We start from the raw sequence: 15,615 nt of genomic DNA on the forward strand, positions 1-15,615 counted from the left end.
ACAGACTGTAACTCCCAGAATGCATTGCGAGAGCTGGCGAGAGTTTGTTGTTGTTCGGCGCTCGTGCGAAAATAGCGTTTTTCGACCGTGGCATATTTGTAACAGCTATAGTTTTTTATATCAGGGAAGTAGTTTTATATTAGATAAGTAAAAGCTATTTTTTAAAGACGCCTTTACGAAAAAAAGACTCAAAAAGCAGTTGTTTGAACATCGCGGCTTGCCGTAGATTGCCCCGTTGTCATCATTATCGCATCTTCCTGTCCCATATGTAGCAAACACAGCTAGCTAGCTTTTGTTACCATGTCACCGTGCTCGCTTCGCACACATTTGAGTTAGAAATAGGTTAGCCTTTATTAAAATACTATTTTGTATTTTAATATACGGCAATACTCCGTGTGGGAGAGGCCCCGCCCATCCGCGTAGAGGTAAACAAAGTGTATCTTCGTCACCTAGCGTGATCGAGCTGCGATACAGCAGCCACCATCACCCGAGTCGTCGCCTGTTAATGGAAAAATATATATAGTGTCGCCATGAATTGCCGCTCAGAAGTTCTTGAAGTGACTGTGGAGGCGAGGCAGGTGGAAGAAGCGATGCTGTCGTTACTGCACACCATTTTACTGCATCGCAGCACCGGGAAGTTTCACTACAAAAAAGAGGGCACCTATTCCATAGGGACGGTGGGCACACTGGACATCGACTGCGATTTCATCGATTTCAGCTTTGTCAGGGTGTCCTCGGAGGAGCTGGACAGGGTGATCAGGAAAGCTGTGTCTGAATTCAAGGTAATTGGTGGTGTCAAGGTGTGATTGTTGACTGTAATGTATGGGCAGGCCTGTAATTTGACTGCTTATTACATGGTTACAGGACGCTTTGAGCAACTCTGGCAGCGATGGCATGGGGCAGATCTCCCTGGAGTTTTACCAGAAGAAGAAGTCTCGCTGGCCTTTCTCCGACGAGTGCATTCCCTGGGAGGTGTGGAGCATCAAGGTCAACGTTGTCAACCTCGCCAACGAGCAGGAGAGACAGATCTGCAGGGAGAAAGTGGGCGAGAAGCTGGGCGAGAAGGTCATCAACGTGGTGGAAGTCATCAACCGGCACGAGTACCTGCCAAAGATGCCCACCCAGTCTGAGGTGGACAATGTTTTTGACACCAGTCTCAAAGATGTGCAGCCCTACCTTTACAAAATCACATACCAGATCACAGACTCTCTGGGTACCTCTGTGAGCACGACAATGAGGAGGCTGATTAAAGATACTCTGGCACTGTGAGGATGCTCCAAAGAGGATAGAAAGATCTGGGTGATTTTATCCATAACTGTAACTGTAGTAATGCCTGTCACCTGTTGTTATGCTAAAACACACAACTTGACAGCTGTGCTGCTGCTAAGATGAAGCAGTGGAAGCCATCAGTTGATCATTTTTTTGTCTCTGCTGTGATTTCATTATTGCTTGTACCTTAATATTCCTGATTATGTCATAACTATTTAAGATATATTTGTGCAAGCATTTTTTTTCCAAATCATCTTCACCTTCCATCATCTAGAAATGCAGCTTTCAGACAGAATTAACACTATATACCTATCAGTCGTTTTGCTGATTATGTCAAATGTAAATTATTGTTAATCTTTGACAATAAATGTTGTTCATTGTCACTGATGGTACTTATAGTCAACAGCTCTTTTAATCTAAAGATTGATTCTGTAAACCAACCTTAGAGATGAAAACAACTGCTGGCAAAGGGAAACTCATAATAAGATAAAATCAGATTGTCTGTCTTTTGCAAGCAGATTTCCTCATCTACGTGAAAACTTCCCCTCTGCACACAATTTCATGGAATGTGTGACCTTACACACGGGTAGGACAGGATTTCCAGTTTGTTCTTTTTCCAAATTAAAGCCAACACCTCCTAAGTTCACTCCCGAGTTTCCAGTCAGAAATTGTCACGGTGGCCTCCAGCTTGAAAAACATCCCCCCGGCTCAGGATTGTCTGCCAACAGGATAACGTGTGTGTCCGTTTTTACATACTTTAGTTGCACAGGTAGGTTAAACAGCAAGATTTTCTGCTTCACACCTCACATCAACAAAAGATTATGCAATGCTTCAATGTGCAACACAAGATCAAACAATTATAGTTGGTGAGGGGTTAAAGATTTGGAGAATACATGGAGAAAATATTATTTTACCCAACATTAACACCCTGGCTCAAGAGGATGAAGCGGTTAGAAGATGAATGAATGAATGAATGAACACCCTGGAAGATGTACATCACTTAATCCAAGGCTCTTTTCATTTCCAATCATGTCAATACTGCACATGAACTGTCTTCTATCTGCCTTGAAGTACTGAGTCTGTATGCTATGGGGGACAAAAAATTACTTAATTATCAATACATAAATAAATAAATGTGTAAATATACACAGGAACAAATAAATAAATAATTAAATGTCTAAATAAGTACAGAATATGGAAATAAATATTTAAAAACATACTGGAATACATTAATAATTAAATGTATAAATAATATATGTAATAATATATGAAAATAAATAAATGTACATACATAAATAATCATGAAAATAATTAAATGTTTAAGTAAATACAGGCATAAATACATACATAAATAAAACAATACTGGAATACGTAAATACATAAATGTATAAATAAATATATATGAAAATAAATAAATATGAATAAATACAGGAATAAATAAATAAATGTATAAATGAATACAAGCATAAATACATACAGAAATAAATATTTAAAAAATACTGGAATATATAAATACATGAATAAATAATTAAATGTATAAGTAAATATATGGAAATTAAAAAATTACAAATAAATACAGGAATAAATAAATGAATATGGGAATTAATATTTTAGTGTTTGTATAAACACAGGAATAAATAATATTTAAATAAATATGGAAAGACAGCTAACAAACAGGGCATAAATAGATATATATGTTCAATTTATTTGTACATTTTTGTACAACTAAATTAATTTTTTTCTACCCTCTGCATTTTTCTCTTTATTCATATATTTCTGTGTTTATTTTAGCATTAATTTATTTATTTCAGTATTTATTTATACATTTATTTATTGATGTCGTTTTCCATCCTTCATAGTAAGATCCAGGAAGTGAAAATGATTTAAGTAATAGTCTATCAGAGAAATGGGTAAATCTGAATATAGTATGTCAACTTTTAAATGAGACAAAGTTGAGCAGCATCAAGGGTCATACAAAGTCCTGCAGATGTAGTTAAATATTTGATTGAGCTTTAAATGATCTGCAGAGCACAATATTGTTCACTGAATAATTTAAATCCCACAAATGGTTGTTTATATACTCCATTGTTACTCTTTATTACAGAAATGAAGCACAAAAACTGTAGAAAAACCTAAACACAAAACAGCTGCAAGTTTCCAAAAGCAACAATAATGCAACCAATGCTGATACAAATATTCATTATTGCAGTGAGAGCACAGGAATACTAAAAAGATAAAACTCTTGTTTACTAACAAAATCGGTACAAAATCGAGGATACAAACACTTCCATGTACACAATTCTAATCATTTCTGTGAAACTTTCAGAAAGTCTTTATCACAAGAAATTAAGAGCACTATTATCAATACAGAATTTCTCCAAAGAATTTAACATCACAATGCAGCTCGCGTTGCTCATTTAGAGGAAAACAAAATTCCCGTAAGTCTTTGTGGAGCACTCTTTGAATGCAACATCTCCCAAATAGTAGCAATCATAATAATTTATGACGAAGGTCTAATCCATCAAGCCAAAGCAGAAGTATATACTTGTACAAGAATACAATTGTGAAACAACTGGAATACAATCAACACAATCTTTAATAATAAATCTTTAGGAAGCAGGAGCACTTTCTCACCATCCGTAGGATAAAAGATTTCTCATGCCTCCCTCTTCTTGAAAAGCCTGAGTCATAAGTCATCTGAATCTCTATTGTGCTTTCATGTAAAATAATAACGACACAATATTTCCAAAGTTGCATAAGGCCATCGAAACATTGTAAAGCTTGGTTAATTACCACATTGGTGTTGCACTGGGGTGGTGGACTTTAGTGATTCGGAAATTGTGACGATGTCTAATATGTAACAAAATAATATTGTTGTATTTATTATTTGAGTATAATAATTCCATTACTACACTGCAATGTGCTTTTTAAACATTCTTCAGGAAGTTTGCTTGCTATAAATATTTCAGATGTGATGTAAAGAGCCAAATACTTGAATGATGTTATCTAGTATTTCGGATACTATCAAATCAACCAAGCCCATTATTTTCACTTTTGCTAGTAAGCTGATGTGAGCACCTTTTACAAATGAGTTTTATCAGCAATTATTCATGATCATTTACCTGTGAAACCTTATGACTTTTTGATTGCACAAACTCATTAATTTGTATACACATATTGTATACACATAGAAATTATTCACCAGGCTAGTACTTAGGAAGATAAATTATAAGTACTGAGTGAAGGCTGTAAGCAATTGATCTCGGCTGCATACTGAAATGTTAGGCCTAAAACAACAAGTATCTGAGGTGTGTCTGTGATATAGGTTTTCATTATACTGAACGTCGTATTCAATCGGCCCATTACACAAAATGAAGCAAAGGCAAACTCAAATATGAAAGAGCTAATGCAAAGGAATGCAAAGTATGAAAAAATAAAACAGCAACTACTGGGCCTATTTATCATTTAAACGTCTGCACCAAGAGGGAAATGATCCGAGGAAACATTCTGGACTATCCCCCTCTGACAGAATCAAACTGGTAAACAAAGTGCATATTGAAAACATTGTTGAGGCCACCAACGTTACTTTAAGGGTTGCCACTCACACCAAGAGATAGATCTGATACAAAAGCAAAACTCACTATTCTGTAATTTAGCTGCAGCCTCCAAAAATTTGACCACTTTTTTTCACACTCTGTGAAAACAATGTATATAGTTGTTGCTGTACCTTTAAAGGAGCAGTGTGTACGATTTAGGGGGATTTAGTGGTAGCTGTGTAGCTGTGCAGATTGCAACCAGCTGAAGCTTTTCCTGGTTAGAATTCCTTTGGTGTTCATTGTTTGGTACTGGGAGACGAATTATCCTCTCCAGAACAGACAGACCAGGTGATTAAAACCACTAACACACTGATTAAAGCAGTTTTACGTTACAAATCAGTAGTTTTTTATGCTGTTTGGCTCGTTGCAGATGGGCTACTAGTTCACCTTATTTTTGATCCAGATATTCAGGAACCTAATTATCCACAGAGGTCTCCTCCTCTCCAAAACAAAAGGCCTTGTTTATTTAAACTATTCAAAAACTGAATAAAACAGTTTCACGTTATAAATCAGTGTTTTTACAATGCTGTTTGGCATGTCGGAGACAGGCGGCTAGCCCAACACCTGCTAATGTGTGTTTGCCTTTTTTTTCTCTGATAACCTAAGATCCAGACATTCAGGAGGTTTGTACCTAGAGCTGAATTACCCACAGAGGTCTCCTCCTCTCCAAAACAAACACTCCTGGTGATTAAAACCAGTAACACACTGAATAAAGCAGTTTCACGTCACAAATCAGTGTTTTTCTGATGCTGTTTGGCATGGTGGGGACGGGCCACTAGCCCAGCACCTGCTAATGTGTGCTCACCTATTTCCTCTGATAACCTAATGTGTGTTCACCTTATTTCCTCTGATAACCTAATGTGTGTTCACCTTATTTTTGATCCAGGTGTTCAGGAGGATTTTAGTGGGAGCCGAATTATCCACAGAGGACTCTTCCTCTCCAAAACAAATGGATCCAGTAATGTAAACCGGTAAAAACTGAATAAAACAGTTTACTGTTATACATCGGTGTTTTTACAATGCTGTTTGGCATGTCAGAGACCGGTCGCTAGCCCAGCACCTGCTGATGTGTGCTCCTTTTTTCTTTTCATAGTTGATTTGATAGTTGATTGAAATTGGTAAAACACTGAATAAAGCTGTTTTTCTGTTGCTCTCGTCATAGAGGGGCTGCTAACTACTGTGGCCGATGTGAAAACGTACATGGCCTGATCTAGAGCCAGTGTTTGGTTTATATGTTTTAAGCTACCGTAAAAACATAGCAATCTCTGTGGATGAGGACCCGCTCCCTATGTAGATATAATCACTCATTCTACGGTAACAATTATGTCATTATTTTTCAGAAAACATACTTATTGTATTCCGTATCTGCCAATAAATCCCCCTAAATCCTACACACTGGACCTTTAAGTCAAACACGGTACAGCTGAAGAGATGAGGCTGCAACTCTGTACCTTGTTTTCTCAAACACCAAGATAGATAATACAAGTAGACAACTAAAAGAGGTTTCAAATAGATAAATGCTTATAGCTCATTTTGAAAGGAAAATAAACCAGTTATAATCATCTTGTCTCACAGAGGAATCTAGCACTTGATTGCACATTCACGTTTACACCTCTAATGAACATGGCCACTTCAATATATATGACATTGGAGGCAAGCAAATAAGCTATACATTCAAAGTCTTCCTTTCATAGGCTGAGGTGTCTGATTCTAATATTAAATATTGTCTTTCATGAGAAATGCACTACTTTGTAACTTGTCTGATGCTTACACGTGGCTATGACTCTGCTCGTGGCTCCAGAGGCTAAAGGCCGTCTTGAAGGTCCTGTGACAGAGTTTACACATGTACTGCCTCTTAAACGTCAGGGCAGAGAGAGATGGTGCATGGTAAAAGAGTGTGTCTGATTCCTGAGGGCCACCTGGGTTCTCCACGCTGTTCGACCTTGACAGAGGGCTGTGGCTGCTGGCTTGCCGTTCGAGTTCAGGCCTCTTCGTCTTGCTTACTGATGAGCTACAGGGCTCTGGGCTGCTGGACTCCTCAGCCATTGCTGTGGCTACTGGCGCCGTCTGGGTGGATTTGAGCACGGAGGCCTGCGGGGAGGGGCGGTCAGTGTTTTGAGGTGTCGTGGGAGGGGAGGGAGACAGAGGTGAGGGGTGTCTGTCGATCTCTTTGGCTCCAGGTTCGTTAGCAGTCGACATGTGGGACTGGAAGTGGCTCCAAAGGCGGAAGTTGGTCCTGAAGGCTTTGTTGCAGATGTGACAGATGAACGGTTTGATGTGGCATAGCAGCTCCTGGTGGCGTTCCAGGTCTTTGCGAGAGCTGAAAAGATTTCCGCATTTCTCGCATGGCCACACACCGGGTTCCTCAGGCCCAGATTTGGCAGACTCTGCGTTTTCCATTTCACTCACAGCCTCCTCTAATGGCTCTTCTTTTACTACCAGCTTGCCGTGATGGCCCATGCTCAGGTCCTCAGGCACATAGGATGAGGAGTCTTCTGAATCGTACATGGGCGGACCTGAGGAGTCACTGTAAGCGATGTTCTCTCTTGAGCTTCCCGGTGCTAGAGGCTCGTCATTGTAATGCTCGTCAACGAGCATCTCAGATGCCTCTTCACTGTTCTCTTGCTGCCTCAGGTGAATCTGGTCTTTAATTGTCATCATGTTGTGGTTGTGGACCTCCACCTGGTGGCGCCATATGCTGAAGGAAGATTTGAAGGTCCGCATGCACTCCAGGCACGTCAGTTTCTTGTACTTACAATGTGCCTCATGGTCCTTCTTGACCGTCGGACTTGAGAATCGGAGGCCGCAGTAGGGGCATACAGTTGCGTGTCGACAGCCCCTCTCATGGTCGCCCTGCTCGAAAAGTGAAGACAGCTTCATATTACAGAGTCTACAGGAGAAAACACCAGCGTCTGCGTTCTTTTGTTGAATGTTCTCATCCTGCTCCTGGTAGAGGATGCCTTCATCCGCTGTGTCCTGATCAGCCTTTTCAGCAGGATGTGTCCTTAAATGCTGTCTGTACTGAGACTGGAATACAAATACTTTCCCACAGTAAGGGCATATAAAGCTGGGTCTTGATCTCTTTTTGGTGAGTGCAGGAGATTGCAGGCCCTGCTTATTCCTCTTCAGCTTCCACAGCAGGGCTTTCTTTATCTCCCTCTCTCGCACAATATCTATCAACTTCTTTTGAAATTTCTCATCCAGTACGGAGGAGCTGGAGGACGAGGCTGGGTTTTGTACTACACCATGCTGAGTTTGGCAGTGAGTCCACACTTTGAAGTTGGTATGGAAGCGCTTGTGGCAGATGTCGCAAGCATACGGCTTTTCAGGGTTGTGATACATATTTACATGACGATGCAGTCCAGCGCTGGACCTGAAAACCTTTAAACAGTTCCAGCATTTAAAAATCTTGTTCTGAGGCTGCTCCCCACTGTTTTCATTAGAGTCGCTGCTGGCACTCTGAGGTACTGTTTCTGACACGTCCTCGTCCAGTGAGAGGGGTTGTTCTTTAAATATTTTGCTCTTCTTGAACGGGTACCTTCTGTTGTCTGGCCTGTCCTTTCTTTTCCCAAAAGGACTAAAGTCAGGCTTGGAACCTTGGTCGTAATTTGTTTGCAAGTCTTTAAGATTGACTGGCAATGCATCTCCAACTGTGATTCGAATAATGTCCATGGGATCAGCGAGTGGACTGCTGGGCTCAGCTTTCACACTGACTTCTCTGTCTACCTGAGTTTTTTCATCATACCTGCTGGGGTACTTTGACCTGAGAACCAGGGGGGATGTTCTTTTCGAATTGCCATTGTGAGCAGATGTTTCCGACCCAGATGCCTTGGATGCCATTTTAACAACTGACTGTTCACGATTTTGCAGCTCCTTGAGCTCCAGCGTGGGCGAGAAGACTGGAACGGGGCTGTCCATGGATAATGATCTTCGGAGTAGGCTTTTTATGAGCGGCCCGCTCCTGTCAATGGTCTGGCTTGGCTCAGTGGCCTGACCCTGAAAGGGCACTTTGGTGCGATAGTGGGGCTCCAGCTCCTCATTCTCCTCTTTAGCGTCCTGGTCAGTGCCAGACTGCAACCTGATGTGCTGCACTTCAGCATCACTGAAAGACACAGATGATGTCAGCTGGGGCCTAACAGATGTGACATGAGATGAATTCCCTTTTAATATGGAGGAGTATGGATAGGTGGGCTTTCTTTCGGCAGCTTCACTCTGCTCCGATGATTTCCTGCTGATGGATTCAGAGTCTCTGACCGATTCATATGAGTTGTGTTCTGATGGAGGCAGAGCTGACTCTCGGGTGGAGTGGGGAGATGATGATCTCTCTGGTGTTTTTCTCTGATAATTTGAGCGAGAGGAATGGGTTGTGTCATTTCGAACCCGACACACAATGACGCTCCTTGTCTGGACATCATTCTCATCCCCTTCTGTGAACGAAAGCCTTTTTCTAGACACGCAGTAGGATGCGTGTGGCCTTGTTGACACAATGTTGGTGAGGAAAGGGATTCCAAGGCTGTAGCCCAGCTCTTGAATGGCTGCCAGGCTGCCTTTGTCCACAAAAAGTGAGGAGGAGTAAATGTAATTCAGAACTATCTCGAAGGCGTCCGGCTCACAGAAGTCCAGGTTTACAACTCTCAGCGACTCTGCATCCATCCGTGTGAACAGGGACTGGAAATACTCACTGGTGGCGGCCAGAACACTCTTATGGGCCTGGTACCTCTGGTCTGCCACAACCAGGACTACGTCACACATCTGGCCCCGCAGGCGCTGCTCGTTCAGAACCCCTAACACTGAGAGGGCATGGGAGGGACTGCTGTAATGCACTAGGCTCTCCATGGCTGAAAGACAAGAGGATTAAAATTTAATTCAGGATTGTAAATACAAGAGGTGATCATTCAGTGTAGAGACGAACATGAACAAGCACACGCACACATACAATAACAGCCAACTGGAGCTCAAGTACCTGCCCTATTGCCCTGTTTTTAATATATGCCTGTGTTTACTGGTGGTCTAATGCCATGACATCAGTGTCAGGCTGTGAATTTGCGTTATATTATCTTAGTATATGATGCAGCCGTTAATTAGAGTTAATCCAGCCAGTTTTGCTGACATGTGGGCCCCTGGGCCGATACAAAAATTTATGTATGAATCTGTAATTGACTGTTGTCAGTATGTTTTGCACATCCATTCCCTAATAAAGAGGCAAACTCTATCTAAAAAATGAAATTTAATTTAATCTAATTGCCACCATTTGGGCATGTGAATTATGAGTGTATGACACATCACATTATCTTACATTATTTTACATTACCGTTTAAATGGATGTTATTATTGTTGCTTTGATGTAATTCTAAAAAGTTTAAAATGAATTTTTAATCATTTTGTTAATAAATATTTCATGAGTAATAGTTGGCTGTCAAATGTAATTTGATATTAGCAAATAAAAACAAATATTTATATCGTGATAAGAGTGATAACACGTTATAGATGCTGTTATGCACAGATACAAATACAGGTTTGTCTTGAGATTTTGGCTCGCCCTTTGGTGTGCCTTTCTTTCTTTATGATTACTTAAGTTACTTAGACGTTACTTGGCGGTGTTATCTAAACATTTTGCTTAATAAGTGTGTAGTGTACTGTATGTGAAAACACAGTTGTTATAAGGCACAGTAATGAGATACAAATGATACATATGATAATGTACAGTATAGGAGTGTCTTGATAAACTGATATCGACGATAACATTTGTATTTAAAAATAAAATAGTGATATAATGACATGATAATATCGTGTTTCTGCATTTCTCTGTTTATTCAACCCAGAGATTGACTGATAAAATAACATTCAGATTAACTGATAATGACAATAACCACTGGTTTGTAGACCCACTGTCAACAAATGGTGACCTTCATTGAGCCAATCAATTGTGACAGTATTGTATATTGTTTTACTGTGAGTAAAAGTCATAATTCCACGTTTCTCTGGCATGTTTTGTTCATACTGGTTGTTCTTTATGATGATCACTAGAGGTCAAAGTTGAACCTTGTTATGTACCTTAACCTGCTGCACACTGAAACAGAGGGACATGAATTTATGGATATTACATCATACTATGTCAGATGATATGAAAATGGAGCTCTGTCAAGTCAACCGCGGTGACACAGACAAAAGCAGGAACTTATAACATAAAAGTGTTTAATATGCTTTTATAAAATAAAACGTTAACCTTCACAGAAAAGAGCAGAGGTGGTATTTCACGCAGCACATGCCATACATTAACATGTATGACTCTGTTCAGGACGTCATCTATTAACTAAGGTGACTGTGAGACAAGGTGCATCCGGATCTGGCTGGTTCAGGCTGAACTATTTCCTGGGGGTGACCATTGTCACATGGAAACATTGTCCCTCTGTATAGTGGTAAAGCAGACCTTGAGAATATCGCTGTTACACTGCAACATACACTTAATTGACAATTTATGACGTACATGAGGGTGTAGGATTGGTTTCAGCAGTGTGAGTGTAATATAAAAGGTAAATAAGGTTGTGGTGACATCTTTAAGGAACCTTTTACCGCTTATTTTTGATTGATGTTTTATTCAAGCACGTTTTTATTAGAGTATGAACTATTAAATAAAAAAAATCAAATCTGCAGTTCTCCCCTTCAGGCTGCATTTAACAACCTCTGCCAACAAGTTAGGGCAGCATGTATGTAGCCTGAGATGCAAAAAAATATGCACTATGGTGACAAGACAGTTACAGTAAAATGCTTAGAGATTTATTGGTAATAAAATAAACCTGAAACATTAATAGTTAGGTGGACATGGCTCCCCTTATCCCCAGTGGCAACTACACCCTTGGAGGTATACCTAGCTAAACCTAAAACAATTTAACACACCAGCTTTGCAATAAATATTACTTTCATTAAGGTTTAAATTAAGTTTTTATTTAAGCTGATTTATAGCAGTGCGGATAAACTTTATGTTCATACTGGAGGCTGTAGTTTGTGGTGCTGTTAGAACCTTTAATAAGAGTCGGGCTGCAGCTAACCATCATTTTTATTGTCGATTATTTTCTCAATTAATCGATTAGGTGTTTGCTGTATAACATGGTTTTGGAATCAATAGCTACTCCAACACTGACTATTAAGGGTCACCAAACTTTAGGAGACGGCACCAGGTCATAGTCGTATGATGCACACTTTAGTTGACGGAGTCTTAAAACTTTCTTTTCTTTTTTTTGAGTGTATAGGTTACACATTTTTACAACAGGAAAAAGTAACAATCACTTTAGGCCTACAGCAATGAGAAATGCAAATTAATTCAAATATAACATATTCATTTCTGTATAATTTTACCTGAAAGCCACAGAGAGCCCACGGAGAGGGGCTAAGGAGCCGCAGGTTCCCTACCCCTGTTATAGACTAAGCAACTAATCGATTAACCGAGAATATAACTGACAATAAAAACAATGGTTAGCTGCAGCCTGACTCTTATTAAAGGTTCTAACAGCACCACAAACTACAGCCTCCATGTGACCATAAAGTTTATCCACACTGCTCTAAATCAACTTAAATAAAAACCTTAACCTTAATGAAAGTAATATTTATTTCAGAACTGGTGTGTTAAACTGTGTTAGGTTTAGCTAGGTATACCTCCAAGGGTGTAGTTGCCACTGGGGATAAGGGGAGCCATGTCCACCTCACTTTTATTGTTTCAGGTTAATTTTATTACCAATAAATCTCTAAGCATTTTACTGTAACTGTCTTGTCACCATAGAGCATATCTTTTTTGTCTCAGGCTACATACACGCTGCCCTAACTTGTTGGTGGAGGTTTTTATATGCAACCTGAAGGGGATAACTGCAGACATTTTTTTTACAGTTGATATTCTCATAATAAGCTCCTATTATAGACTATATAAACTAAATAACTACTGATTAATCGACAGAATAATCGACAATAAAAATGATCGTTTTTAGATCGTAGTTCTACAGGTACTATAGTGTATATAAACCTGTAGCTGGCAACCATTGTGCAGAAAGCAAGGAGCATGATGTGAAAGGCCTCCATCAGGTGAGTCACCTTTCTACATCATATGTATTTATTTTTATTTTTTTCACAGTCCTATTTATCTCAAAAACAACGCGCGCTGCTCCTTTGGGCGTTTATTTTGAAAATGGTGACCGGAAGACATGTTACTGATGTTGACACTTGCTATAAAAAGCTCCTGGGCTCATTCATTCATCAAAAACTGGCAACCGCTCTGCTGCCTCTTCATCCAAACTCACAGTCCACGTTCAGAGCGAAGCAGCAGCGACTGCTCGCTCGTGTCAGCTTTCCATGAGGAAGTCGACTGAGGCTTCCAGCATTAGATCATACATGAGACGTGGCTCATGACACATAACTTCTCCAACCGAAATGCCACTTTCAGTTTAGGAAACAGTCACGAGTTTCTCGGTGTGAGTGGTTAAATGGCGAGAGATACAGCCGAGGCTACAACCGTTTCGCTTTAACAGTAAATGAAGACGGAGGGAAAGTTGAGCGCGTTTCAATGGGCTCCAGATCGGTAATCCCGGAATGAAAACACAGTCGGTGCAGACAGGAGCTTTTGGAGTGTGGGGGGAGTGAATTAGACCCGTTACCCCCGGTGGAAGTGGTGTTTTTTGTCTTCTATAGCGGTTCAACCCGGCTTGACACGGCGTAGCTGTTGCCTGCTGAATAATAGGGTTATATGTGGTCAGGTTTTACAGCGGCACGAGCCCCCCTTTCGAGTTACGTCAGGGAGGAAAAGGAAAAAAGCTTCACCTTAACAGCACTCTACCAACTCTGTTCCAGGCTCCCGGGTTATGGTGCCGTACATTAAGTTTGGCGGTGTGGCGACACTTACCCTGCCCGTCGTCAATACCGTATTTCCTCCGCACGGCCGCGACTTTATTCAGTGTTGTGTAGATTTCTGCGCGCTGGTCGTGATTCCATCCATCTTGAATTTGACGTCATCCCACACCAGGGATGAGGTCATCGCAAAGAACGCTCGTCACGTGCACTGCGCTGCGATAGGCTGGTGAGGGAGCAGGGGGCGGGGCCAACGGATGACTTGACACTGAAGCTAATTTAAAGAGACAGGTCATATTTTTTATGTTCGCTGTCAACAGTTTAGTTTCATTTCGTGGGTTTTATTACGGCCACAGGTTGTTAACTCAAATTACACTCCATGTTTTAATTGACTGTGTGCCTGAGCGCTGTTCTGTTATTATTTTCAAGCTGTTTAAATAAAGTATTGTAAGTTTGCACCTCTATTTTGCTTTGTGTTAAGTCACATGGGTTACTGTAAACTGGCCGAGGGCGGAGACTAGGGATTATTTATTTATTTTATTTTGATGTAAAAAATAAATAGATAAAAGAAAAAGAAAGAAAATATATACATACATTTAAAATAACTAGAGCTTCTTTTTTTTTTTTTTTTTTTTTACATTTTTGGCAAATTAATATATATAAATATATATGATAGTTTTTATTTTTTCCATATTATATTTAATTTTCATCTAAAAAATGCACCCCAAAATGCATAAAACAAAAAAGAAAAAGAAAAAAAAACTAACTAAATAAATATATATGTGTGTGTATATATATATATATATATATATATATATATATATATATATATATATATAAAGCTGATAGGTGATCAATCAGCCAGTATCACCCCCCCCCCCCACACACACACACACACACACACACAAACACGCACACAAATAAAAATGAAAATTGACTGTCAGAAGTGAACTGAACATCAAACTCAAAGTAATTATTAAATAAATCTGGAACAAAACATCAAACTAACCATACAAAATCTATTTTGAGGTGATTTTTATTTTTTGAGCTGTTAATTTTCCTCAAAGTCAACCTGAGATTCTCACGTTAGCTTAACTTCATCTATGGACCCCTCGTGCAAAATGGTGATCAGAGATGGGCAGTATTTCTGTTATTTGAAAAATATACTTGTGTAAAATGTCCTAATGATGTCAATTAATCAGCTAAACAAATAAATCAGTTGATCTCTAGTTACTTCCATGTCCTGGGGAAGTTCAATCAATATTTGGGTCAAAGCCAGAAACCAGAAAAGTGAGTCCCAAACTGGTGATGTCATCAGTTTAGAAGAATATGTTTTCTGTCCCATACCCAAACGAGCTTTATTCTATTGTAGCGTTCTTTGTTCTGAAAGAGAAAATATACCTGTATACTCAGAACATTCCCCTGAGTGTTCTTAGTGTCATTGAGAACATCTTTTTTAATTAATTGTCTGTGGTGCAGCTCCAGACTCGTGTTTGCTCATGTGTACTGGAATATTTCGACTGTCTTATACCATAGGAATAATGTGAAAATTGTAAAGAAAATGTGTGTAATTTTCCCTTTAATATCCCATAACAGAAGAGATTGTCTCTGGAAGCTTTAAACTATGAGGTGCAAATATAATATGTATGTAATTGCACTCCCCCTCTAACCCCAATGAAACCAATTAGGTCCGTGACTGAATGAGAGTCACTATAGCATGGCAGTGGGTTGGTGTCATTACTGGCATCCAGTGGGGACTTGTTGCTGTGTTTATTTGGCTAACAGGCCTGTTCCGGGAAAGCCTTGTCAGCTACAGTACCTGGCAACAGGCTCATGACCCCATCAGGTGGTGTGGCACTGGTGCTGAAAAGCGTCCAATGTGGCATAAAGCCATGCCCTATTGAGCTGATGATTTTTA

The 15,615-nt window shown here is 39.9% G+C and overlaps 2 protein-coding genes across 3 annotated transcripts; one reads left to right on the plus strand and one right to left on the minus strand.

The window, feature by feature from the left end:
- Positions 1 to 92: 92 nt before the first annotated feature.
- Positions 93 to 1,657, plus strand: atg101 (autophagy related 101). The gene is made up of 2 exons (XM_033644522.2): positions 93 to 782; positions 865 to 1,657. The coding sequence occupies exons 1-2, from the start codon at positions 531 to 533 to the stop codon at positions 1,267 to 1,269; spliced, it is 657 nt and encodes a 218-aa protein (XP_033500413.1). The 5' UTR covers positions 93 to 530; the 3' UTR covers positions 1,270 to 1,657.
- Positions 1,658 to 3,341: 1,684 nt separating this feature from the next.
- Positions 3,342 to 13,880, minus strand: zbtb21 (zinc finger and BTB domain containing 21). 2 transcript variants are annotated; one of them, XR_013492321.1, is made up of 3 exons: positions 13,753 to 13,880; positions 5,721 to 9,703; positions 3,342 to 5,687 (listed from the first exon to the last, which is right to left on the minus strand). XR_013492321.1 is itself a non-coding variant. In XM_033634933.2 (2 exons), exon 2 carries the CDS (start codon positions 9,699 to 9,701, stop codon positions 6,633 to 6,635), a length of 3,069 nt encoding a protein of 1,022 aa, XP_033490824.1. In that variant the 5' UTR covers positions 9,702 to 9,703; positions 13,753 to 13,880; the 3' UTR covers positions 3,342 to 6,632. The 2 variants fall into 2 exon arrangements, 1 of the variants encoding a protein (XP_033490824.1); XM_033634933.2 differs by having other exon boundaries at positions 3,342 to 9,703.
- Positions 13,881 to 15,615: the final 1,735 nt, after the last annotated feature.

The sequence above is a fragment of the Epinephelus lanceolatus genome, chromosome 11, assembly GCF_041903045.1.
Source record: "Epinephelus lanceolatus isolate andai-2023 chromosome 11, ASM4190304v1, whole genome shotgun sequence".
NCBI lineage: Eukaryota > Metazoa > Chordata > Actinopteri > Perciformes > Serranidae > Epinephelus > Epinephelus lanceolatus.